Source organism: Geotrypetes seraphini, chromosome 10 (genome assembly GCF_902459505.1).
Source record: "Geotrypetes seraphini chromosome 10, aGeoSer1.1, whole genome shotgun sequence".
NCBI lineage: Eukaryota > Metazoa > Chordata > Amphibia > Gymnophiona > Dermophiidae > Geotrypetes > Geotrypetes seraphini.
In genome coordinates, this window is record NC_047093.1 from 119,809,505 (window position 1) to 119,836,818 (window position 27,314).

Here is a 27,314-nt window from a genome sequence, read left to right on the forward strand (position 1 = left end):
TAGCATTTGTCTTGAAACAACAACAATAAAAGAAAATACTGTCCCTTAAATATGACATAGCGCACCGGAAAATACCATGTGAAAACACAATTAAGATTTTATTTTAGCACATATTAGTATGATGGTATAGACTTGTAACATGGATTTTCTGTTTAGAAAATTATATTTTGTTGGACTAAAACTGCAAGAAACAACTATGAGTTGGTGTTGAAAATTTCTCAGCCCACTTGAAACTTCCACAGTTTTCACTGACAAGATTCAATCAATGATCTGAAACTATGTCAATGCATTTTGTTATGATTCTGCAAATTATAATGAAGTATGTTGACCTTGTTTCAGATCTTTGATTGAAATATGTGAATGAAAATTGTGGCAGTTTCAAGTGGTCTGAGAACTTTTCAGCATCCCCTCGAATGCTATACAGAAAATGGAATGAGTGTAGAGAATTGTAGTCTCTTTTCTGCTTTACTTTGATGAAGTATTGGGAGGGCAGCTTAAAATGGACATTTGAATTAAAAGGCGTTCTGGACTGGAAACTTTCTCTCCAGACCAATGATTTTAAAAATGCATGGAGTGTCTGACGGCTTGTTGACTAAAAAGAACTGATCCAAAGTAAAGCCAAACTCCTAGCTTAAGTAACATTCTTGATTTAAGGAAGGGAGGGGGACCAAGATCTTACTCACGAGATTAATTTGCCTGCCACATAAAGCACTGTTTGGCAATATTATTTATTTGGGTACATATAAGAAAACACTGATAAGGCTTCAAGTTATTCAAAATTCAGCAGTTCGGCTGATTTTTGGATTGAAAAAATGGGAACATATTATTCCCTATTATCAAAAACTACATTGGTTACCGATGGAGGCAAGAGTTTTGTTTAAATCTACCTGTATCTGTTTTAAATCAATATTTGGTATGGCTCCTGAGTACCTGGTCTCTCATTTTTTTCTAGACCATTTTAACAGGCCTACACGCAGAATCCATATGGTTGATTACCTTACGGCCGAAACACATACGTGTCGAGTCTTGACTTCAATTTATATATTAAGCACCACATGTCATCGTCTCTGTTTTCTTTGTGTGCCAAAATTGGCAAAGACAGGTCAGGATTAAATAAGCATATTTTATATGGCATTTATATCATCTGCTATATGTGTGGCTGTATGTTTGTCCAGAAAAACTTAAACTTGGAAAAACCATTCAAACTGAAGTTTTTTCATGAATTTGATTGTGCTTGATCAGAAAATATTTGTAAAAACATAAAACCCATCCTGGGGTCACTCAAAGCCTGGCTTGTATCCCTTATATGGTGTTTTGGTGTAGGATTGGATGGGGAAGGGCATCAATGAGAACTCCACTAACTTGAAACAATGGTATGGTTGGATAGGCTAGAGTGAGCTTGGACAGCAACTTCGCCAGTTGAAACCTAGGAAAATACCAGGTGGGCTTTAGTCTATGGCCCAGAAATATCAAAAAAGAAACAAGTCAACTTAATCATGTATTTTTAATGGGAATAACTAATGGATAAACTGGATGGACCGTTAAGTTCTTTATCTGCCATCATTTACTGTTACTATGAATGTTTAGCAAAGCCAGTGGACAGATGGTCTGAAGATCCAAACTTGCATTCTGATGAATGGTTTCTCAACACAGTGAAAAAAGAGGTACTTCACGTTCTCATGATGCTTTTTGGCATTTATTGTCTTCTTATTGCGACTCTTTAACTCAACTACACTGAAGTGTGATATTGTTGTTACTGGTATTTTGTGCTACACTTGCTCAAGGTCTGATTACTTGTACTATTAACATCTTGTACTATCGAATGATGTTTCTACACTTTTGACTGTCTTTTCTTCTTTTCTTTATTTTGTCTTGTTATCATTATATATGAATCGGTCATGTATTGATTTGCTATTAAATTGAAAATAAATAAACATATTGAACTTAAAATAACACAGCTGAGCGAGGTGTTAAACTGAGGCCTAGTTGCAAGGAGTTGAACACCATTGTAGACTTCAATTCACACTTTAGATTTTTGAACAACCCTAGAGTGGCTGTTATGTTTCTCTAGTGATCTGCTGGTATGATTTTGTGCATCATCTAGAACTGCCTATATGTTATAGGCGTGGTAACATATTGCTAGGAGCTGTGATTGTAATGCCAGTGTTCACTCTGCACAGATTGAAAACTGCATAGACCATGCAGATTTTTAATTCCTTGGATATTATCTCCCTCAAATCTCCCCTTTGGTCTGATCTCTCCACATATTCCTCCATGGTTCTAATCTCCCATCTATAGTCCCCTTCACTTACCTTCCCCACCCCACACCATTCTAACTCCCCAGTCCCTCCCCCAAATCTCAGACCTGCCCCCATGGCCAGGCTCTTCATTACTATGGGAATTATGCAAAGGTGATCCCTAGCAGTCTAGTGGAATGGGGAGGAATGGTCTCTTTCCACTCCTGCCCCATCTGGCAATGAACTCCAAAGTTTAAATACATGTTGAATGAAGACATTTTTCATCCAGCTTGTTTTAAATTTACTATTTAGTAACTACATTGCATGTCTCCTAGTCTTATTAATTTTGAAAAGAATAAACAAAGGATTCATGTCAACCCGTTCCACTTCTCATGGTATTTTACAGACCTCTATCATATTTCCCCTCATCCGTCTCTCTTCCATGCTGAGGAACCCTAGCTTCCAGTGGTATGTGTTGACATTTAAAGAAGGGGTATAGAAGAAAACCTAAACCAGAGGTGTCCAACCTCAGCCCTCACCAAGTCAGATTTATAGGATTTCTCTCAATAAACATGCGTGAGATCTATTGCATACAATGGAAGCAGTACATTCAAATAATCTCATGCATATTCATTGGAAAAATCTTGAAAAACTGACTAAAAGATGCTCTTTTGAGTAGACCCGTTGTTGTCTAATGCTTATATACTACTATATCTCCTACTGAATTAGCATGAGATACTGTGTATGTAGGGGGTGAAAATTTTATACCAAGATACTTAAGCCCAGAGGAGCACCATTGAAGCAGAAAGGAAGCTAGCATAGTTTTTGTATAGTGTATATTAAGTGGCATAACTTCAGTTTTCTCCCAGTTTACAGTATATCCAGATAGAGATCCAAAATGCTTAAGCAGGGCTAGTAATGCTGGGATAGACTTTTCTGGATGCATTAAGTAGAAGAGAACATCATCTATGAAGGCCATGTGCTGGACTTCTTCCTTAACTTGATAACTCATGGGAATTTCAAAGATTGTGAGATGTGACTGAATTGTGTGCAATAATGGATCTAAATCTAAATTGAAGAGCATCCTTGATTTGGGCATCCTTGATTGGTTCCCCTGGATAACTCAAAGGCCTCTGTGATACAACCATCAAGAAAAATGTGGGCCAATGGGCAATAGTGCAATACATTGACCTTATTAATAAAATTGGAGCCTAGATGATACCAGTGCAATGCCTCAAATACATAACGTCCATTCAACATAAAGGCTTTATTGGTGTCAAGGACCATAACACAGATAGGAAAGTGGTTTTTTGCCATGCGTATTTGTATATGACTAAAGAACCATTCACCTGTGAACAAATCCACAAGATTGCCCTCAAAATTCAGTATTTTCATAATGAAACAACTGATAAATTCAGCTCTAAGATAGAAAATATTATTCTATATACAGTGAGTCCTGTCATGGCCTTCAGGGGGTTGACTATCTGTTATATTCTAATCATTGAAATGCATTTTCTAATTTATTTATTTTCTGTGTATCATAAATCAAGTGCACAATTCCCCTTCTGGTATTATTATACTCTTCACAAACCACTTCTTTCAAATTAATATTTATCTTGCAAAGCCATGTTCAGAAAAACAAGTTTATAAAAACAATCTATATTTAATATCAAATGCACAAGTTAGTGGATGAAATCTCCTGAGGCTGAACCTTTCAGGAGCAGAGACCTATAAAGATCACACGAGGCCCACACAGCTGCAGGATACTCATTCGGATCAGCGTTCACATCAACATCAGGAGAAGTTCTCTGGTCCATTCATAATGTGATCTGTGTCCATCAAAGTGTCTTCTCAGTGTCAGTTTGAAACTTCTTGCGTGATACATAATACATAGATTTAAAAAGGTGGATTTCACCATGACGTGCAGAATCTTCCACTAGAAATTTCCCAAAGTGACAGAACAGAAAGAGCAGTTGTTCCTCACCTTGAAATATGGCAGCTGACCTCCTTTTGATTTTATTCATATTTTACACTGATCTCTGGAAACCAATTGAGAGCCGATGTCCAAAGCTGTACATGAACTTTTCAGAAGATGGCTACTATATGGATGGGGACATTATAATTGGGGGTTTTGTTCAACAGTATGAAGTTGAGTTAACTAAATCCTTTAGCAAGACCATATCTTTTAAATACTCAGGGTAAGTAGCATTGTGCATTACCTCCCATTTCAGAATTGTTTGTAAGTTGCTCTGTGACTAGCTGTTGGAAATATAACTTGTACCTGTATGAAGAATGTTTTGTAGTGTCTTATAAGGAGTTTACATTTTTCTTCTTTTTTATATGATATTACTACATTTATAATTACATCTGAGTTTTTGGTGTCCTCATTCTGTCTATGAATATTTTTATTTACCATTGAACACATAAACTCATGATAACCTGTAGCAAGTGAATTTTTACTAGCCAAGAAATAATCATCCATACACTGCTAATATGCTATCATTTTTTTAAACTGAAGTTTAATATATTTGCATTTTTGTCAATCTTAAAACAGATGAACATTCCTTGATAGAAACCCAACCAGGTCGTGCATGTGCAAGACCGGAGGGTTAGGACTTCGATGGGAAGATAGGACCCTATAGGAAACCAAGGTGGCAAGGGGGCCCCTTCTGTAGATTCAGACAGGTCGTGACCTGCTTGGGCCGCTGCGGGAGCGGACTGCTGGGCAGGATGGACCTATGGTCTGACACGGTGGAGGCACTGCTTATGTTCTTATGATAGTCCTGTTTGAAAATGTCCCCTGCCCAATGAAAAGTACATTTCTTCTTTCACATTTAGGCAGCCAGTATGAAGGTTTTCCCAGAGGGGTGCTTTGAAAAGATGAGAAAAGCAGTGAATATATATGAAATTTTCACAAGAAGGCAGGGCATTTCCCTTTTTCAATCAACCACCCAAAATAGCAGGTGCAGTCACATTTAAAGCACATACTTTACAAAATGGAGGGAATTCTAGATAACAAATTAAACATCATGAGAGACTCTTGCCTAGTTAATTCCTGATGAGCTGGCTACTCCTGGATTTTCAGCACTACTTGACTGGTTAATGCCACTGAAACTGAAGCATCACTAGCTGATCAGATGTAAGATGGTGTGGGGTAATGCTGATAAACAGAGCCAAGACCAGTGTGGGCAGGAGGTTGCAGGTGCTACTTATGCTGGCAAAGAGTTAAAGAGATATGGGAAGAAAAGTAGATAAATGTTTGATAGGGACACAGGAGGAGTGTGGGGGTGCAGAAGGAGAGAGTGGGTACCTCCTACCATGACCATGCCACTGAGTTGCTGAGTAAGACTTTGTGTATATGTTGAAATGGTTGGTGGCTGTGTTGGCTCACTTTTCAAGGTAACAGAAATAAAACAAAACAAAGGAAAAATGGTAACTCAATGCATTTTTTGATGCAAATGGTGACAAATATCAGTATATATAAAGGAAACATGTAAGCATTTCATTGATAGTTTCACAGGAAGACGGAGGGGTGGGTGGGTGGGTGGACAGGAGATAGAGAGGTGGCAAAACATTGTTAAATTTCTTTGGAGTATGAAATAAAGCCCAGATCTTTAAATACTGTCTGGTAGAAGTCAAAATATTTCATCATTTTAATTTCAAAGGTGCTATGTTCTTGGATTGAATGGGAAGCACTGATTCCCAAATAAAATGTTCTTTTGGATAGAAAGAGTGAACAGTTTGTGAAACTATATTTTGCTTTTGTGAACTCTCCAAATTTTAGAGTTAGAGACTTATCAGTGAAGGATAAATATATACCCTGTAAGAGTAAGAGAGAGTCAATTTTTCACTCTTTCAAAGAGAACAAAAACCAGGAGACACTAAATTACATTACATGGGAATACTTTGAAAACAAAGACTAGGGGACAGTCAATGAAGTTACATGGAGATACTTTTTAAACCAATAGGAGGAAATACTTTTTTCATTCAAAGAAGAAAAGTTCATAGTCTGTTTTTTGAAATGGACATTAAGGAAAGCCATTGTTTGCCATGGGATCAGTAGCATGAAACGTTGCTTCTATTTGGGTTTCTCACACACTGTCCCACATGGCCTCAACAAGTCAAAAAAAAAGGGGGATAGGTGAATAGATAAATTACTATCACTCCCTAGAGTTGCAATGAACGTGAAAACAAATTGTTGAAAAAACTGCTTTCTATTAATTGGAAGAGAGGTATCAGAGTTGCTTATGAAACCTGGGTCATATGACCTTATATAACGCAGCTATTCCAGGTCCTGATCTTATGATGGAAGCCTTTAATCAAGTGACTCTATTTTCCTATTTACTTCTGTTGTTAGCAGTCACCACCAACTTGTAAATGCAGAGAACCCAGAAAATTCAAAAATAGTCCAAACATTATATGCCCTTTTCAACTCCAGACATTGGTACATGATTTAAGGCAACTTGTTTCAGGGCATTTATGCTGCTGACACCCTAGAGCAGGGGTAGGCAATTCCGGTCCTCGAGAGCCGGAGCGAGGTCAGGTTTTCAGGATCTCCACCATGAATATGTATGAGATGGATATGCATGCACTGCCTCCTTGAGATGCAAATCTAACTCATGCATATTTATTGTGGATATCCTGAAAACCTGACCTGGCTCCGGCTCTTGAAGACTGGCATTGCCTACCTCTGCCCTTTAGAAATACATAACATGATTAAATATCTAACCACCTACACCAACATCTAACAAGAATAAAATTACCTTAATCAAAACTTACTCTACTACAGCTAGCTCACAATAATTCCTGGTTTAAGAAGATTCCTGACTCAAGGAAAGTCCACAGCTCTTGATAATTTACAGCACCCGCTTGTGTGTAATCTGCTGATGACATGTTAAATAAACACTCTTACAACACTCAACTTGCCTAACCCTAGGAATGGCATGCACTTCTCTTTGTTTCCAAAACACTCCCTAAGCTGGAACTTAATGCCTAGAATGCAAAACGGGGGCTCCAATGCCAGCAGTAATCCTTCTCCCTTCCTTTTACCTCCCCCTTGTCCAGCAGCACCCCTTCCCTGCTCCCCCTGCCAGCAGCAGTCCTTCTCCCTTCGTTTTACCTCCCCCTGTCCAGCAGCACTTCTTCTTTGCTCCCCCTGTCCAGCAGTAGGCCTTCTCCCTTCCTTTTACCTTCCCCATGACCAGCAGCACCTCTTGCTTGCTCCCCCTGTCCAGCAGAAGGCCTTCTCCTTACCCTGCTCCCCCTGTCCAGCATCCGCTAGCCTGGGCAGCCTCGGGGCTTTTGCTAGGCCAGCCATCTCGCATCATTGAAGTGGGCCAGCCTAGCAAATGCCCCGTGGCTGCTGGGTTTGCTGGTCCGGGGATGAGAAGAGGCGTCCAGGCAGTGGCAGCGCAGGTTTCAAACCACCACCGCCACTCAAATTGTTGCACATGCCGCAAACCGTCATAAGCTGCCCCATGCACCGCAAGCTGCCCCATGCACCTGAAATCGAATTCAGCATGGAAGCACAAATAACAGACGCAGGGATCACGCTGTATCAACAGCGCATGCGTGGGTAAGGGTTTTATTATAGAGGATAAGATATACCTGTAGGGAATAGAGGGTGGACAAAGCTATGCGAATCCATCAGCACTTGTGCATTGCTAACTGATTAGCTCAGGAATAGTGTGTGAGCTCATACTATGTGCAAAAGAGGTCCTGGAAGGGCTCACAATCTAATGGCCTTGCTTTAGTGGGGAAATTAGCTCATGGCCATTATCAAAAAAATAGAAAAAGCTGCATGTTCCTGGCAGCATTACAAGTGGCTTCAGCACACCAGGTTTCTTTTTCACACTGCATGGTAAAAGAGATATAGTTTTGTTTTGTTTTGCATTCTGATATTTTATTAAAAAAACAAATACGCATAAATATGTGTATTTTTGCAAATATTTCAGGTACACTGTTATGAAATTATGATCTTAATGTCATTACAGATATTTTAATTATGTTAACTATAACTTCTTGGCCTTTGTTTCTGCGGTGGAGGAAATTAACAACAACTCAGAGCTCTTACCCAACATCACACTGGGGCTCCATATTAAAGATTCTTTTACATATACAAGGAAAATAATTGAATCAGCCTTGCAAATTTTGGCAGGTCAGAGCACAATCGTAAATTTCAAGTGTAATTCATTTCGCACAGTGGCTGCCATCATTGAAGGCTTTACAAATGAGGAAACATATGCATTCTACAACATGTTCTAGATATATCACTACCCACAGGTCAGAGATATTCTTAATCTTACTTTACATTCTATCCCTTACCCTATACAGTCCAACCTTGCATATATAAATCCTCTTCAAATGAATTCATCTATATCATGCTGCCAAAATGCTCTTTCCATTGCAGTTGCAGGAAGAACATTTGAGACTCCTGCTCCCAAATCTAAATTCAAATCTAAATAGAAAGAGGTATGTGCTGAGGAAGTGGCCCATCTAGTTTTGAGCTTGAGCTTTGTGGAGGGAATTATAATATTCCAATTTAGGGAGGAGCCATGTCCTTTTTTTCCTGGAGCTGGTTCAGCAAGAAATATGTAGAACAGCCACAAGTGGGAAATCCCACTAGTAGTTCACTGGAGTATCTATTTACTATGGAAGGAAAGGAAGGAGAAGAATTAGCAGATGTATTGTGAGTCTGGGCAACAGCTGTCCCTGTTGTTATATAGAAAAAAGATAGAGACTCAAATACATAGATTCAAATACATTTATGTACCTCTCTGGATTTGTGAGGGAGGGTGGGAGGAAGAAAGTTGGCCTAATGTGAGGCTGTCTATGTGTCAATGACTAAATATCCCCAAAGGGGGAGCATGTAATATAAGGTATATTATGCATCCCTTTATAAAATGATCTGCATAAAGAGCAATTTTATAAAGGAGAGACTAACAGGAGCCTAGACACAAGTACCCTCCTGCAAACTATGTACTATTAAATCCTATGACCTATGTGATATAACTTCTCTCAGAGAGATGAAAAAGGACTATATAGTGGTGCCTCGCATAACGGATGCCTCGCACAGCGAACGCTGCGCACAACGAACTTCAGGTCTTGCTTCCCACAACGAACTTCGTTTCACACAACGAAGTCGCCCGAGCTGCATCCTTAACTGCCCTCTCTCGGCGCTACATATTTTAAACCCCCCTGCCGCCGCCACCGCATATTTTTAAACCTCCCCCCGCCGCCACCGCATATTTTTAAACCTCCCCCCGCCGCCACATATTTTTTTAAAAAAGCCACCACTGCTGCAACTTTCTCACCCGCTCACTCGAACTGGTGGTCTAGCAAATTTCCCAGCCAGAAGCGCAGACAGAGATCAAGAGCAAGCCTTCTGTGCTACTGCCTGGGCCTGCGCTGATCTCTGAATGGCTGCAGTCAGCTCTCGCGGGACTCACAAGAACTAACTGCAGCCAGCTCTCGCGGGACTCACAAGAACTAACTGCAGCCATTCGGAGATCGGCATGGGCCCACACAGGCGTGCAGAGGAATTGCTCCTGATCTCTGCGCTTCTGGCCTGTACGCCACTGGCTGGGAAAGATGGGAGGAATTAAAAAAGGTACTGGGGAGTATGTGGGGGGTGATTATAATACACAGCAAGGATCAACAAAACCCCTGTCTCCCCTCCCCTTCACATATATCCCCTCTATATCATGCTAACAGCTCTAACAAGATAAATTTATCTTTTTTTATGTCATCTTAGCATATTTTATGCTACAGAACGAATTATTTTTTTTAACATGTATTGTTATGGGAAAACGCGTTTCACATAACGAACTTTTCGCATAACAAACTTGCTCCTGGAACGAATTAAGTTCGTTGTGTGAGGCACCACTGTATATTCATTATTTTATATTTTCCTGACAGGTCAGTTATATCTCACAGAATCTTTATATGAGTGACCCTTTTAAGTATCCTTATTTTTACCGGACTGTCCCCAATGAATTGTTTCTCTGTGCTGCGATAGGCAAGCTACTGAAGTATTTTGGCTGGAAATGGGTCAATATCTTATCAACCAATGACGAAAGCAGTGTGAGAGCTATCAAGATCATGAAAGAAGGGATTGAACGGAATGGTGGCTGCATCGCATTACATCAAATCTGTTCTCACTACAGAGTTTGCTCAAGTTTAGAATTACAGAAATTTTATAGAGCAATTAACCAATCATCTGCTGTAAATATTTACTACTTTTATAAAAATTCTGCATTTTCTCTACATGAGCTACGGAATCTTCAAGCAAATGTGAAAAAGGGCCTGGTTTTCATCACTATAACTCATGTAGAAAAAAAAGAAAATCTAAAACATTTTAACATAAGGAACAAGTTCTTTATATTCAAACCATATAAGAATGCTATGCCAAATTTTTATAAATTTATCCGTGAGATGATACCTGTCAGGCTGGCAAGTGATGTCAATAGTAAACATTGGTGGAAGGTCCTGTGTGACAGCAGATGCCCAAAGAAGATCAGAAGAGACTGCAACTCTACACCTGAGATAGGTATCGTAGCTCACTGTTTCGGCACATTCTTTGGGAGCAGCTACAGTGTGTATAATGCTGTGTATGCCGTGGCACACGCACTGCATAACATGATCATGTCTGGCTCAAGAAATGGCACTACATGGACTAGAGAAAATATGGAAGTTTTGGACTCTTTGCCATGGAAGGTAAGAACCTGAATTCAGGACAAGATTAGTTCGTCAAGGGCCCCTAGGCACACAGGTCCACTGGGCCCTCTGTCCCCCTATCATGCCCCCCTGCCTTGCCCCATTTATTTACCCATTTTCTTATTTACTTCTTTATTTCCACTTTATTTCTTTTATTTTAAAATTCAAAACAAACACCAAAGATTACCATAACAGTGCCAGTGTAAAGTTTCTCTTCTATACAACCTCCAAAGTGTCTGACCAAATCCCCCCTTCCTTCCTAGAAAAAGATATCTTCAGCTGGCTGAGCTTTGGGAAGCCCACCAATTTATATTTTGCATTTGGATAGGAAGCAAGGGGTATGGCGGGAAGAAAATTTAGTGCCCGTCATTTTACTAAACTAATACATTTCTCAATTAGCTTTAAGAGGTTAAAACCTTTTTCTTCAGGTCAATAAACTATACTGCTTTTACATTATCCATGTCATGACCCGAGGAAAGGAGTTATGGTCTCTGAATTAGTAAAAAAACTGTATTAAAATTAGTGCAATAAACAGGATCACTTTATTTCCATTTTATGTTAATAAACTATTATCAACACAGCTACAATAATACTTTATCCTAAAGCAAACATAAATATATAAAACAAATAGAAATTTTTTTCTACCTTTGTCGTTTTGCTGCTTTCCTCATCATTCTCTTCCTTCTATCCACTGCCTGCCCTCTCTCTGCCTCTTCCATGTGGCATCTGCTCTCTTTCAATGCCTCTTCCAGAAACTGTCTGCCTCTCCCTTCCATCTCTCCCTCCCTTCCAGCAGATTTTAGCATCTCTGTCTCTCTCTCCTCCTTTCCTTTCCTCAGCTCTGGTATCTGTCTCCTTCCTCCTTTCCTCCTCCCAGGTCTGGTATCTGTCTCCTCCCCTTCTCTCTCCTTGGTCTGGTATCTCTTTTCCTTCGTAATAAAAAGCCTACTCTATAAAAGAAGGGTCATAACATATAAACTGGAAGAAACAGACCTACTCTCAATTCATGGAACTGTTTTGAACCTATAGGCTTTCAAGTTTGCACTACTTAATTAATACAGGCTAGAAGTACCAATAGATTCAGAAAATTTAATAGATAGCAGAGGGTGGCAATCAGTTTATGGGAACTTTTTGACAAAAAGTCAGATGTTCACTAGGGCTAGTCAAGCATACAGCACCCTAAAGTGCCTGCAAGGTTACTCACAAATATCATATAACACCATCCTCTAGATCAGGGGTCTCCAAAGTCCCTCCTAGAGGGCCGAATCCAGTCGGATTTTTTAGGATTTCCCCAATGAATATACATTGAAAGCAGTGCATGCACATAGATCTCATCCATATTCTTTGGGGAAATCCTGAAAACCTGACTGGATTCAGCTCTCAAGGAGGGACTTTGGAGACCCCTGCTCTAGATCTAGCTCAATAAGCTTTTTTGTACATATATAAAATCTAATAAATATGAATTCAGAAGTGCAAAAATTGACAATAGTTATAATAAAATGTCCAAAGTGTCAAGTGCAAAATCACAGCGTTCCAGAATTTCAAAAAGCAAAGAAAAGTGCAAAAATCACTACTTGATTAGCAGGAAATCACATATGTCCAAAAACTTAAACTACCAACTACAAGGATTTATCTCAGAAACTATAAACATCCATCTAATAAGAGGGTCTGTTGTCCAGGAGTGCCCCAAGGTCTTGGCATCTCTCTTTCTTCTCCTCTCCCTTCTCTGGTCTTCCTTCTCCCTCCTTCCCTCTCACTCCCCAATTGGGTCACATACTAGGTCAGAACAAAGGACTCAAGCCTACTATCCGGTTTCCTAGAAGTAGCCAATCCAGCAGTGCCATGCCAGTGGGACTCCAATAGCCTTAAATTTCTTGGAAAGATGAAGCAGTGCCTGCATTCAGCGGGAGCTTCACTGATTTCTTCCCTCTGTCTACCGTGTGCTCACTAAGTTAAAGCGGGGCTTGAATCCTACTTTGCCACTTCCTTCAGCTCTGGTGCTCGTACAAAGCTCCTTGTCCATTTTCTTTCCTCACCCCTATGCTTATGCGGTCCAGAGGCTCCATGCCACCCTCTTTCCTGCACTGTCTGTCTATACCTCTGTCTCTCCCTGACGCCAGCATTGTGCCCCGCTATCTTCCCTTGTGAACTTACTCTTGCTTTTTCCTCTGGGAGCAAGGATATAAGCTACAGTTCTTGCCCTTCTTTCCTGTCAATGAATGACCCTTCCCCCTCTTTCTGTTCTCTATCATATCACCCCCTTCGCTCTCGCATTTTCTTTGCTCTCCCTTTATTTTGGAATTGTTCACCAGTCTTACCCCCTGTTCATATCTGGACCTCACCTCTCCCTCTCCCTTTTTCCATCTATCCCCAACCACATACTCTTTCTTTCTTCTCTCTCCCTCCATATCCTCTCTTCCCCATCTCTATCGAGCCCTAACCCCGTACTCTTTCTTCTCTCTCCGTACCTCCCTCTCCTTTCTTCCTCCACTTCCCTCTCTCTCTGGGACTTGCCTAAATGCTGTTTGCTCTGACCTGTCCCCTCCTCCCCCTCTTCCCTCCCCTCTACCCATTGATGGCATGAGGAGCTGCACTGAGTAGCATACTGAGTAGCTGATCAGGATTCCTCCTGCAGCAAGAGTAGCCAGCAATGAATAACAATGCTTTGAGAGCCTTCTCCTCTCTCCCCTGACAATCGGAAGCCCCTCTCCTTCAGCAAGGAGTCCAACACCTCCATAGCACGGCCCTCCCTCTCTTCTCCCGAAGCCAGAGAGAAAGAGTCCCTGCTTTTTCACATGCTGCAGGCCCTCTGAGCCCAGGGCCCCTGTCTCTGAGATTAGAGGCAGGAAAGTGAGAGTGAAAGGAACTCAGGCTCTGTCGGGCCCCACCCAGCGCCTTTTCAAAATTAGTGGTCCAGCGTGTATCCCTCGCTGAAATCCTCCCAAAGATTGTAAATGTAGTAGCCAGCGGCACACCCGGGCTGGCACGCAGGAACGAGCTTTTCGTGCTGCCGGCCAGCCCTCCACTGCTCATTGATAGGCTGCCGCAAGTTCTTATAGGATTTGCAGTTCTCACGGCAGCCTATCAAGGAGCAGTGCAGGGCAGGCTGGTAGCATGAAAAGCTCGCTTCTGCATCCTGGCCCGGATGCGCCGCTGGCTACTACCTTTACAAAGGAGGATTTCAGAGCGGGATACATGCTGAACCATCATGAAACAGGTACACGATGGAGGGAAGTAGGGAGGGTGGTAATTATTAGTGTCGGCCAGGGCAGGAGACGGGAGGGATCCCTCCTGTTCTGGCCTACCAGTAAGTGGTTTAAGTTAAGAGGAAGGGTTAATCTGCTGGCTGGGTTAGAGGGGAGTATGGGACAATCAAGCCATTGTGACATCACTGATGAGGTTGGCAATTTTTAGGGGGAAGAGGGTACAAATAAGGAAGGTGGGACAGTGTTCCGAGTCTGGCAGGTAGGGGGGCTTGGTTCACAGCCTAGTAGGGAATGGGACTGAGTACAGGGCAAGGAGGGAAGGGGGTTGGGTGCACAACTTGGCAGGGAGTTTGGCTGAGTGCAGAAACTGGCAGGACAGGACATTTGAATATTAAGCCGCCCGACATATTCGAGCCAACCATTTTTCTTCCTTTTTGGGGTGAAAATGAGTCTCGACTTATATACAGATCGACTTATATTCAAGTATATATAATATATAAGTTTTGTTTCTTTTGTCACACGCCCAGCAATTTTCCCAGTAGCACAGGTTAAACAGCTCCTGACTCTGCTCTTCCCCTATCAAATTATATACTTTCTCACCCTTTGATCATGCAGTAGTAGCCATCAGATCTATCCCTTTTAGTTATTTGTTTGAATTGCAATGAGCTCCACTGTAATTAGATATTCATTGAATGTGTATAACCAATACCAATCAATCCAGGCCTTTGTCTTATATACCGGGTCATTCCCAGAAAGGGACTCGATCTGGTTCACAAAATTAACCAAAGAGATAAAGGAGACAATGATAGGACAAAATTAATCTATTACAATCCCTTATTTATCATTTAAGAATTTCTTAAAAAGATACATCTTCAAACTCATTCTAAAAAGTGTCAAAGAAGAGAGAAGTCTAATTTCTGAAGGAAGATCATTCCAGATTTTTAGCAAAGCAAATGCCATAGAGTGAGAAAGCCTACCTAAGGTATGTATACCCCTAGTGGAAGGGAATACTAATTTAAATTTATGTATTCCTCTAGATGAAAGGGGTTGTTGAGAATTCAAAGAAAGATTAAGTAATGGGTCAAAGATCCCATATAAACTTTTAAATACAACACTGGCACATTTAAATTGAATCCTCCAAGATACCAGAAGCCAATGCAGTGCCCTCAGTAATGGAGTAACAAACTATCAAAGTGCAAAAAGTTTTTACAAAAGTATGAAGACTTGCTAGTGTTCAACCACAGGGTCTTCAGAAGGCCAGTAGGATCAAAGGACTCTATCTGGATGGACTCCTCATTAGTCCTGCTGTATTTTTTGCCCATATAAGTGTTTAAATACTATTTCAATTCATTTATCCTTTCTTCTTTGTGCTTATTTTTTTCTCATGATTTTTTCTTTTATAAAAATACTTTATTCAATTCATTGGTGGACTCACTTTTAATAATAACAGAGAAAACCACTTTCATTGTAACTTTTGCCCCACTTTGATAAGGACTTAATTCTATGGACATACTTTAGGCCAGGGGTGTCCAATGTCGGTCCTCGAGGGCCACAATCCAGTCGGATTTTCAGGATTTCCCCAATGAATATGCATGAGATCTATGTGCATGTACTGCTTTCAATGCATATTCATTGGGGAAATCCTGAAAACCCGACTGGATTGCGGCCCTCGAGGACCGACATTGGACACCCCTGCTTTAGGCACTTGAATGATAAGTTTTTCGGTTCCACTGTACGTGTTTTTCCTGATTTGTCTAAAGAAAAACAAAAGCAAGAAATGATTTTCTTAGTTATAGAACCAGAGTTTTGGCTCTGGGTGCTCAGTTTCTTATAAAAATTCCTGCAAAATGTTGTATTTCTTTAATTTTTGACCCAAAACAATTATGTGAGTCTATTACAGCCAGAGAAGGAAGTGGAGTCACTATTGGTTCAATTATACCACTCATAGTGTAGCGAACTGGCTGTCTGGGGTTTATGTCCCTGATTCTGTCTAATAGATTAAGGGCTTCTTTTACAAAGCTACGCTAGCGGGTTTAACGCGCACGACTTTTCATCACGCGCTAATCCCCGCGCTGGCCGAAAAACTACCGCCTGTTCAAGAGGAGGCGGAAGCGGCTAGCGTGGCCGGCAGTTTAACGTGGCTTTGTAAAAGGAGCCCTAAGTACTTGTTTGGCTTTATTTTAATTTTCTTTGTTCTTGGATCCAAACGTTGGGGACTAAATAATTAATTAATCTATTTGATGTTAATTCAATTATATTTACCTTATTGGATTATTTCCAAAGCCATTTAAGTTTTTATACTTGTTATGAAAAACTAAATAGAATTGAAGAAAATAGAAATTTGTTCAAAACAAAAACTAGTATGAACCAGAGAACAAATTCATATCAAGTTTATATTGAATTACCAGACCTCAAATATCCAAGGCACTACTTAAAGAATCTTTCCTGCCCTTACTGGGGTGGTGTATTCATCATTGGTCTTGGTAAAGTGACTTGTGCTGTGAATATTTTTAAATATTTTTAATATTGATTCCAATAAATATAAAGTGCATTAAGTGCATAAGGTGCTAGAGGAAGGAAAACACTTATCTTTTATGCTCGACGGCTGCCCAACCGTTTCACACTCGGTTTCATCAGGGGCTATGCCTCAGTCTATTACTGCACCAAACTTTTGATTGTGGCTCCGTTAAAGTTTGTGAAAAAAAGTTTGGTGCAGTAATAGAAGGAGGCATAGCCCCTGATGAAACCGAGTGTGAAACGATTGGGCAGCCTTCAGGCACAAAAGATAAGTACTTTCCTTCCTCTAGCACCTCATGCACCTAATGCACTTTATGCAAAGCCAAAATGAAAATAGCATTAGTGACCCTACTATTAACAGTCCTCAAAACAACTATTTTGTATTTTAAAAAAAACCCTCTACTTGTTGTATATCAATCACAAAAATCAATCCATAAAAATCAAGTTCTTCATGTTAAGCCACTCACCGGATGAACGCTAACTGAAACTTGTTGCTGCAGGCATGACTGATGAATAAAGATGGCCACGGCGTCTCTCCCGCTTGCCTTATGAGAGGCGCCACCCACTTTGTACATGACCGCGTCCTCACAGCTGACAGAGTCCACAAACGTACTTTTGCACTGCGCTAATCTGCTACTGTCAAGCAGGCAGACAGGGGGATAGTGTTTGCAGGGCTACAAAACATTCATGTTTTTCAACCCAAGGCTAAAAAACAAAAACACAGCCCTGCAACCCTTTAAAAAATATTTGCATTACCCTACAGAAAAATAAAAGCATTTTCCTTAGCCAAAAATTAGTAATAACAAATCAAAGTGTCTTAACACTTGCAAATTCTTTTCTTTCATTAATAACTATAGGAAAGAACGCTGAAATATCTCATTATTTAAATGCCATGCTTACCTAACATGCAAATGTACAATGTAGTTTGATCAGAGCTGCCATAAGAAATTGTTCCACGTCTCTGGTAGAGCTGCACAGGACTGGGGCAGCCAAAGAGCATGGAGATGGAGCTGAAGCTCATGGCTCCTCTGTGGCTGAAGACATGCTGGGGCTACGGCCAGGGCAGGATTTAATTCATCGAGGGCCCCTAGGCATACAAGTACACTGCCCCACCCCAACCTACCATGTGCCCAGGCGAAAACAGGAAGATGCGTCAGAGGGAAGCTTTGGGCAAGCAGCACCGCTTGCACAATTAAAGTTCCTGTTGCCTTTCTTATCCACATTGCTTGCTTGTCTTACTTTCCGTTGATGAGGGGGCCCGCATTGCCGATTGGGGTGGGGCCCACATTGCCAATCGATGCTGGAGGGGCCCATCGCCATTTGGAAAAAACAATGCTGATGCCCTGCTTCATCGGGCCCCCCTGAACATTTTGGGCCCTAGGCACGTGCCTACTTGGCCTATTGGTTAATCCTGCCCTGGCTACAGCCTGTCCAGGTCAGTTGCTTAACTCATGGGCTGGGTGGGGAGTGGAGACGATCAGCAGCATGGCCAGAAGGGTGAGCACTGGCGGAGGTGGGACTGCTTCTCCTCCTTCTTTCACGGAGCAGCGTGGAACAAGGCAGGAAGCGATAAGTTTGCACCTGCCTTCTGCACTGCTCTGCTGCTGCTGCTTGGAAGTCCGCCAGTGGGAAAGGCAGAAGGCTGAAAGCTCCTGCCCTACAATGTTGGATCGCCGAAGGAATTATGGGGTGATATGCATTCGCTCCATAAGAAGCACCCTTATTTCCACCCACTTTTGAGGGGAAGAAAAAGTGTGTCTTATAGAGCAAAAAATATGGTATACACTGATGCCTTGGAATCCGAACCTAATCCGTTCCAGAACCCAGTTCGAGTTCCAAAATGTTCGAGTTCCAAGACAATTTTTCCCATTGAAAATAATGGAAACTGGATTAATCCATTCCTGGGTCCCACAAACTCAAATTTTAACAATACATACACTGGATTTTAGGGGCAGAAACACACAAATACAATGTGCAGGGAGTTTGGATTCCAAAGCAGAGTTTTGAATCTGGGGCAGAAACACACATATACAATGTGCAGGGAGTTCGGATTCCAAAGCAGAGTTCAGATTCTGGGGCAAAATTTACTACAAAAAAGTTTGGATTCTAAAACGTTTGAGTTCTGGGCGTTCGGATTCTGAGGTACCACTGTATTCTTTTTTTCCCTGGCCACTTTTCAAAATTTCCAGTACTTGTGGAAATCACAATAACTTAAATATTATGGGCCTGGGGCCAGTAGCAGTGTTGTTCTTTCTTGATGGAATCCAATGAGCCCTCTCAATTCCAGAGGCTGAGAAAAGGTTATAGAGAGCACCTTAGGAATAAAATCTTTCAGAAATCTGATCATATCCTTTCCCTCAATCCCCTCAGGAAGTCCCACAATTCTTAAATTATTTCACCTCTCCCTGTTTTCAAAATCCTCCAATTTCTTTGTGAAAGCAAGGACTGCTTTATTGTCCGACTGGCACTGGACCATTTTAATCTCACATTCAGTGATCCGCTGTTCACTGCCATCAAGCCTGGAATTAGAGATTTGTACTTGTTGAGTAATGTTAGTCAGTTCTTCCTGGACTGAGATTAACTTTGATGAGTTGCCCTGTAAAAGCTCTTGTACATTTTTCACTCTCTCCATTAAATTCTCCAACATCTCCATGGAGTTACCAAGCAATGGCACTTTAGAAGGAGTCACATGGTAAGTACCAAGGATACCCACAATATTTCAGGGAGAAAGATCACTGATAATTTGGGAGCCACACTAACTCATAAGGGAATCTCTTCACAGATATGGAGGGCTATGTATGTTAATGCACACAGCTTGGGCAATAAAATTCTAGAATTAGAGACTGAGATAACAAATGCCGATCTTGACGTGATAGCGATATCCGAAACTTGGTTCACGGAATCGCATGGGTGGGATATGGTTATACCAGGGTACAACCTACTTCGTTGCGACCGAGTGGGTAAATTGGGAGGAGGAGTAGCACTATACACTAAGGAAAGCATCAAAACCACCAGAATCACAGATATTAGATACACCGGGGAATCCCTCTGGGTGAACCTGGCCAGAGGGAAAGAAAAATGCCTATACCTTGGTGTGATATATAGACCTCCCAGGCAACAGGAAGACAAAGACAGGGAATTAATCGAGGACATAGAGAACATCACACTGCGCGGAGACTCAGTAATGTTAGGAGACTTCTACATGCCAGATGCAGATTGGAACACACTCTCCGCGACTACGGGTAGCAGCAAAAGAATATTAAGCTCCATAAAGGGTGCACGTCTCAAGCAATTGGTGTTGGAGCCCACCAGGGACCAGGCATTACTAGATCTAGTCCTCACCAACGGAGATAGCGTCACGGAAGTCTCAGTAGGAGACACACTAGCCTCCAGCGACCATAATATGGTATGGCTCAACCTTAAGAAAGGTTTCCCTAAGACAAACACAGCAACAAGGGTTCTCAACTTTAGAGGTACAGACTTCAACAGCATGGGAGATTTTGTCCAGCAGGAGCTACATAAACAAGCAAAAACTGAGAATGTGGAGGACATGTGGTCGTCTCTGAAGTCCATACTACACGAAGCAACAGACCGATACATAAAGATAGTAAGTAAACGCAGGAGAAACAAAAGACCCCAATGGTTCAGTAAAGAAATTTCAGACCTAGTTAAACAGAAAAAAGACGCATTTATCGCCTACAAACATTTAGGCAGAACGGGGGCGAAAGAGGACTATCTAGACATATCTAAAGCTGTCAAAACAGCAGTCAGAGAGGCCAAACTCCGAATGGAGGAAGAGCTAGCACGGAAAATTAAGAAAGGGGATAAATCTTTCTTCAGCTATATTAGTGACAGGAAAAGAAACAAAGATGGGATAGTACGCCTGAAGCAATCGGACAGTAACTTTGCAGAATCAGACTCTGAGAAGGCAGAATTACTAAACCAATACTTCTGTTCAGTATTCACCCGAGAAGAGCCAGGAGTTGGTCCACAGCTGCAGACGGAAGATAACCAGAAAGACCCGTTTCAAGATTTTGAATTTACACCCAGTAGCGTCTACGACGAACTATCAAGACTCAAAGTAAACAAAGCCATGGGACCAGATAACCTACATCCCAGAATGCTAAGGGAGTTAAGGGAAGTCCTGGCAGAACCATTATCTGTTCTCTTCAATCTTTCCCTAAGCACAGGAAGGGTCCCCTCGGACTGGAAAACCGCCAACGTAATCCCACTCCACAAAAAGGGCTGCAGGACAGAGACAGCAAACTACAGACCAGTGAGTCTCACGTCTATAGTGTGTAAACTCATGGAAACACTGATCAAACAGAATATTGACACAATCCTAGACGAAGAAAAACTGCGTGATCCACACCAACACGGGTTCACCCAGGGTAGATCCTGCCAATCTAATCTGATTAGCTTTTTTGACTGGGTTACTAGACAACTGGATGCCGGAGAGTCACTGGACGTAGTGTATTTGGACTTCAGTAAAGCATTTGATAGCGTCCCTCATCGAAGATTACTGAACAAGCTGAAATCGATAGGATTAGGAGACACACTAACTACATGGGTTGGGGATTGGCTGAGCGGCAGACATCAGAGGGTAGTGGTGAACGGTACGCCATCCAAAGCATCGGACGTGATAAGTGGAGTGCCGCAGGGCTCGGTCCTGGGTCCGATTTTATTCAACTTATTCATAAGAGATATGACGAAAGGACTTAGAGGAAAGATATCACTGTTCGCCGACGATGCCAAACTTTGCAACATAGTAGACAGAAGCATATTACCTGATAATATGACACACGATCTACTGCTGCTGGAACAATGGTCAACTACTTGGCAGCTTGGCTTCAATGCTAAAAAATGCAAGATAATGCACCTGGGAAAGAGAAACCCGCGTAGAACTTATGTACTTAATGGTGAGACCTTGGTTAGGACCACAGCGGAACGCGATCTAGGAGTGATCATTAGCGAGGACATGAAGGTTGCCAATCAAGTGGAGAAGGCTTCCTCCAGGGCAAGACAAATGATGGGGTGTATCCGCAGAGGTTTCGTCAGCAGGAGACCTAAAGTTATGATGCCATTGTACAGAGCCATGGTGAGGCCTCACTTGGAGTACTGTGTTCAGTTTTGGAGACCACACTACCGAAAGGACGTGCTGAGGATCGAGTCGGTTCAGCGAACAGCAACCAGGATGGTCTTGGGGCTCAAGGATCTCACGTATGAAGAAAGACTAAAGAAATTGCGGCTGTACTCACTTGAGGAAAGAAGAGAACGGGGAGATATGATTGAAACATATAAGTATATCACGGGACGCATCAAATCAGAAGATGATATCTTCCGGCTCATGGGACCCTCGACCACCAGAGGGCATCCGCTGAAAATCAGGGGAGGGAAGCTCCATGGAGACTTCAGGAAGTATTTCTTCACCGAGAGAGTTGTGGATCATTGGAACAGACTCCCACTCCAGGTGATAGAGGCCAGCAGCGTGACGGATTTTAAGAGAAAATGGGATACTCACGTGGGATCTTTAAGGGAGTAAACTCAGGGGGGGGATACTTGGAATGGGCAGACTTGGTGGGCTATAGCCCTTTTCTGCCGCTTTTTCTATGTTTCTATGTTTCTATGGTCAGGGTTGATCATTTACTTGATCCCTGAGCACCAAATGAAGCCTCTAAACGTGTCTGACTCTGCTCATTTCAGAGCCCCTGCTCCTCTTCAGCCCATTTGAGGGCCGCCAAAAGCTTCTCCACTCATGCAGGAAGAATTGGGCTTAACTCTGTCCACTTCAGAGCCTCTGCTCCTCTTCAGCCCATTTGAGGGCCACTAAAAGTTTTTTCTTCCAGCGCCTCTCAAGGCAGAGGAAGGAGGAAGCTTCCCTCCATCCTCCACCCAATGCCACTTGTGTAGGAAAGATTGGGCCTGATTCTGCTCATTTCAGAGCCCCTTCTCCTCTTCAGCTCATTTGAGGGCCGCCAAAAGTTTTTCCCCCAACGACTCTCCAAGGCAGAGGAAGAAGGAAGTGTTCCTCCATCTTGTCCCTGCTTCCTCCGCCCGACACTATTTATGCAGGAAAGATTGGTCTTAATGCTAAGTTCTACCATGATTAGACTTAATGCTAAGTTTTACCTTGATTAAGTTCTTACATGAAACTAATTAGATGTTAAGTTGTGCTCAATGCTAAGGATTGGACTCAGTGCTAAGTTTTTTACTTTGATTAGATGCTAAGTTCCACCTCTGATTAAGTTCTTACATGAAACTAATAGATGTTTAAGTTTCACCTCCATTCTTGTCTTACTAGAAGCAATTAGGTGTTACTGCAGCTTTTAAAGTGTTCCACAAGTAAAAAAACAGTATCTATTATAAATTTGCAAAAATTATAATCAAAACTTTTAATATGTATTTTAGCAAAGTCTTTAGAATGTGCCTCCAATGGCATATTCATCCTCATCAGACTTGCTTTGTGCTCTGTGTTTTGTGAAATTTTTGTTTCAAAATAAATATAAACTTAACTAACTCAAAACAATAAACAATTTTGTTACTTAGCTTGGTACTGGAGGAGTTGCCGTACAGTGAGAGATTGGAGAAACTGGGCCTTTTCTCCTTTGAAAAGAGGAGACTGAGAGGGGACATGATCGAAATAGATTTAGCAGATAAAGACAGATTGTTCACCCTCTCCAAGGTAGAGAGAATGAGAGGGCACTCTCTAAAGTTGAAAGGGGATAGATTCCGTACAATGTAAGGAAGTTCTTCCTTACCCAGAGAGTAGTGGAAAGTTGGAACGCTCTTCTGGAGTCTGTCGTGGGGGAAAGCGCCCTCCAGGGATTTAGGACAGGGTTGGACAAGTTCCTGCTGAACTGGAACATATGCAGGTGAGGCTGGACTCATTTAGAGCACAGGTCTTTGACCTAGGGGCCGCCACATGAGCGGACAACTGGGCAGGATGACCACTGGTCTGACCCAGCAGCAGCAATTCTTATGTTCTTATCCCACTTCGGAATCTGGGCTCCCTCCAACTATTCCGAAAACATCTGAAAACTTGGCTATTCTCAAAAATGTAATACTTCCTCCCTCTATGGTATTTTATCTTTATACTAAGTCCCTCTAAACCTTCTTTATACTAAGTTCCTGTAACTCTTACTTTGGAGTTCCTTCTTTATACCAGTTCCTGTAAACCGTGCCGAACTCTATGATTCTGGAGCTGATGCGGTATACTAACTTAAGGTTTACTTTAGTCAGTTTAGTGTCTCTCTTCCTGAGGCCATCTGGGTTCAATAAAAAAAAAAAACTGCTAGGAGGAAATAAAATATCAAATAATAAGCAGTACGTGTGCCCAAGGGAGGAGCTCAGCAGTTACACAGCCATCCCTGTTGCCACCAAGTTCTGGAATCTATCTATATCTTTTTTGATTTTTGAAGCAAATGCAATAGCCACTGCAGGCCTGAATGAGGATGCAGAATGGTATTGAGAACAACAATATTAATAACATTTACCACTGTTTTACAAAATGGCACAAATTAATAAAGATATCTTCAGTAATGGAGATCATATCTACTCTTACCAAATATTAATTTAGCAGCCATATTCTGAATAAGCTGCAATCTCTTTAAACTGCACTTACTTAAACTGATATAAAGGGAATTAACATAATAGAGATGAATCAATAAAATAGCCTGGACCAACACGGCAAAATGTTGCTGATGGAAAAAACGATGGACCCTCCTCAACATCTGAAGACTAAAGAAACATTTTTTTGATATATTGTTAATTTGATTAGTCAAAGAAAGAGTAGAATCCAAAACAAACCCAAGGATTCTGATCTTGACCACTAGAGGCCCTAGGATGCCATTGACCAAGAATGTGAACAATGCCATGTGACTGCACAGACCAGGATCCGCTAATATATATATATATATATATATATATTGTGACACCGCCGGAGCCGGCTTGAACTATTGGCCCCGGTCAGCGCCCAGAATAGCCTGCGGTCTTCGTGCTTCCAGAAGATGCTGGAAGTCCTGCTGGTGTGTTGGTCAATAAAGAACCACAAAAACAGGTCAGGAACAATAAAGTTCAAAATAAAATTGCGTCCCAATTTATTGAGTTCACATACCCTTCTCAGGGTTTAGTTCATTGACTTCATGAACAAAAGAAAACATAAAAGAATCACCGGGCTGCTAAATCCAAAACAAGCCCACATCTTCTTTACAGGTATCACAGGTAAGTAATTTCTTAGTCTGTAATAGTCCAGTCTTCATAAGCCTGCCTTCACAAAGCAGGACTGGAATAAGCCTATAGCACTTTCTTTGAGGAATGAAAGTGTTGTACTCAGGCCTGGATTGAGGCAGGCCTGTCCCAACCAACTCAAAGCAGTTGGTGGGGGAGGGGAGTAGCCGAATCCACTTATTCAAATCTGCATTTAAACAGATGCCACAAATGGCCCCACAATCCCACCCAGGATCTTGTGTGGATTCTCCCCACTATCACCCTACACAGAGTCCATATTGCAGTCACACTCCATCCTCAAAAAGGCAAACACAAACAAAAACTTTCAAGCAAAATAAACCAGGCTTCCAAGTTTAGGCACCTTTGCAGTGAGAGCCCAGCACTGCTCACCGGCTCCAAACAGGTAAGTAAAAAAACCCCAAAAAGTTCACAAAATTAAGCACCACAAAGAGTAAAGACTGTGTACTTAACTTTCATCCATCTCACATGCTTCAGTATCCATGCTAGTGTCCATAAATTCCATAGGTTCTGGAATAGCTAGCTGGTTGGCCTCAGAGACAGGGGCTGCATCCACCATCTCAATATCCTGAAAGCTCTGAGGTTCAGGAGAGCTGTCCTGTGAACCTCCTTCCTGGGCTGACCCAGGGTAGACTGACTGGTTCCTCCTCAGTGCTGCCTCTAAAGCACTGAGGCGACCATGCCCTGTTCTGTGCAGGGGCAGGGCAGACTGTAGCTTGGTCTGAGATTTCCCTGAGCTTCTAATTAAGCCCTGCAGCTGTGGGTAGGCTGAGCTGGTGGATTTGCTCAGAGGCTGTTCTAGGCTGTTCCCTCCAGATTCCTCACCTCCCCAGGGTTTTGTGAGCTGGGCTTTGAATGGGAATTCAGAATTTTCCCTACCACTGGTGTCTAGCCTGTCACAATGGTTAGCCCTCTTCAAGGCCAGGCCAGGGTTAGGAATAGCCTTTCCTGGCACAAGCCTAGCTTTACGGTTAGGGTTGTGACAATATATATATATCTTATATAATAAAACCCTAGCCGTGCATGCGCATTCCTACTTGCGTTTTCCATTTTTCCTGATCCATGAGATGTAGGTCCATGGCCACAGGAGTGTGTATGCGTGAGTCCCCAGCCCCTACCTTCATGCGCAGGACTGGCCGCCAGCGCTGGACTCCCTGCTCTCCACACAATCGGTAAGGCTCACTTACTCCCTTGCCGCCCCCCCCCCTTCACTTCCCGTAATCCGACCGGATCACTTAGTCCCTTCCCACCCACCCTTCACTTCCCGCGGTCCCAACTCCAAACCTGCGACTCCAGCAGCGTCTTCAGCACTCTACACATGCTGCTTAGGGCCTTCTACTGCCCTAATTTGCTCTGGTACGTCGCTGATGACATCATCAGAGACGCGGAAGAGCAAATCAGGGCAGTAGAAGGCCCTGAAGCAGCGTGTGTAGAGTGCTGCAGACGCTGCTGGAGTCGCAGGTTTATCGGGACCGCAGGAAGGGAAGGGGGGCGGAAAGGGACTAAGGAGCCGGCCAGACCACGGGAAGGGAAAAGGGGGGTAGGGGAAACGCTGCTGCTGCACAGGGAAATAGTGTGGGGGGAGGGAAATGGAGGGAGAGGGAATGCTGCTGTGGCTGCTGCACAGGGAAGTGGTGGAAAGAAATGCTGTTGCATAGGAGGCAGGGAGAGAGACAGACAGACAGATATATAGAAAGAAAGACAGACAGTGGGAGGAAGGGAGACAGAAAGAAAAGAAGAAAGACACAGGGGCAGGGAGAGACACAGAAAGACAGACAGAAAAAAGGGGCCAGGGAGAGAGACAGACAGAAAGAAAGACAGTGGGAGGGAGAGAGAGACAGAAATAAGGAAAGACAGAAAGACACATATTCTAGCACCCGTTAATGTAACGGGCTAAAATACTAGTATATAGAGAGACCTGGGAGTGATGGTAGATGAAACACTGAAGGCATCGACGCAATGCGCCACGGCCTCAAGGAAAGCAAACAGAATGTTGGGTATCATTAAGAAGGGTATTACAACCAGGACGAAAGAAGTCATCATGCCGCTGTATCGTGCAATGGTGCGGCCGCATCTGGAGTACTGCGTCCAGTACTGGTCACCGTACCTCAAGAAAGACATGGCGGTACTTGAGGGAGTACAAAGAAGAGCAACTAGACTGATAAAGGGAATGGAAAATCTCCCATATACCGAAAGATTGAAGCAGTTGGGACTTTTCTCCATGGAGAAGCGAAGACTTAGAGGAGACATGATAGAAACCTTCAAGATCCTGAAGGGCATAGAAAAAGTAGACAGGGGCAGATTTTTCAAATTAAGGGGCGCCACAAGTACAAGGGGGCACTCGGAAAAATTGAAAGGGGACAGGTTTAGAACAAACGCTAGGAAGTTCTTTTTC

At 42.4% G+C, this 27,314-nt stretch overlaps 1 protein-coding gene across 1 annotated transcript in view; it reads left to right on the forward strand.

The window, feature by feature from the left end:
• Positions 1–4,229: 4,229 nt before the first annotated feature.
• LOC117368563 (vomeronasal type-2 receptor 26-like) overlaps positions 4,230–27,314 on the forward strand; it is a 33,525-nt gene continuing 10,440 nt past the window's right edge. Inside the window, exons 1-3 of the mRNA XM_033962294.1 lie at positions 4,230–4,435; positions 8,231–8,408; positions 10,155–10,952. Of these exons, the coding sequence (XP_033818185.1) occupies positions 4,230–4,435; positions 8,231–8,408; positions 10,155–10,952 (1,182 nt within the window). The remainder of the gene's footprint in view (positions 4,436–8,230; positions 8,409–10,154; positions 10,953–27,314) is intronic.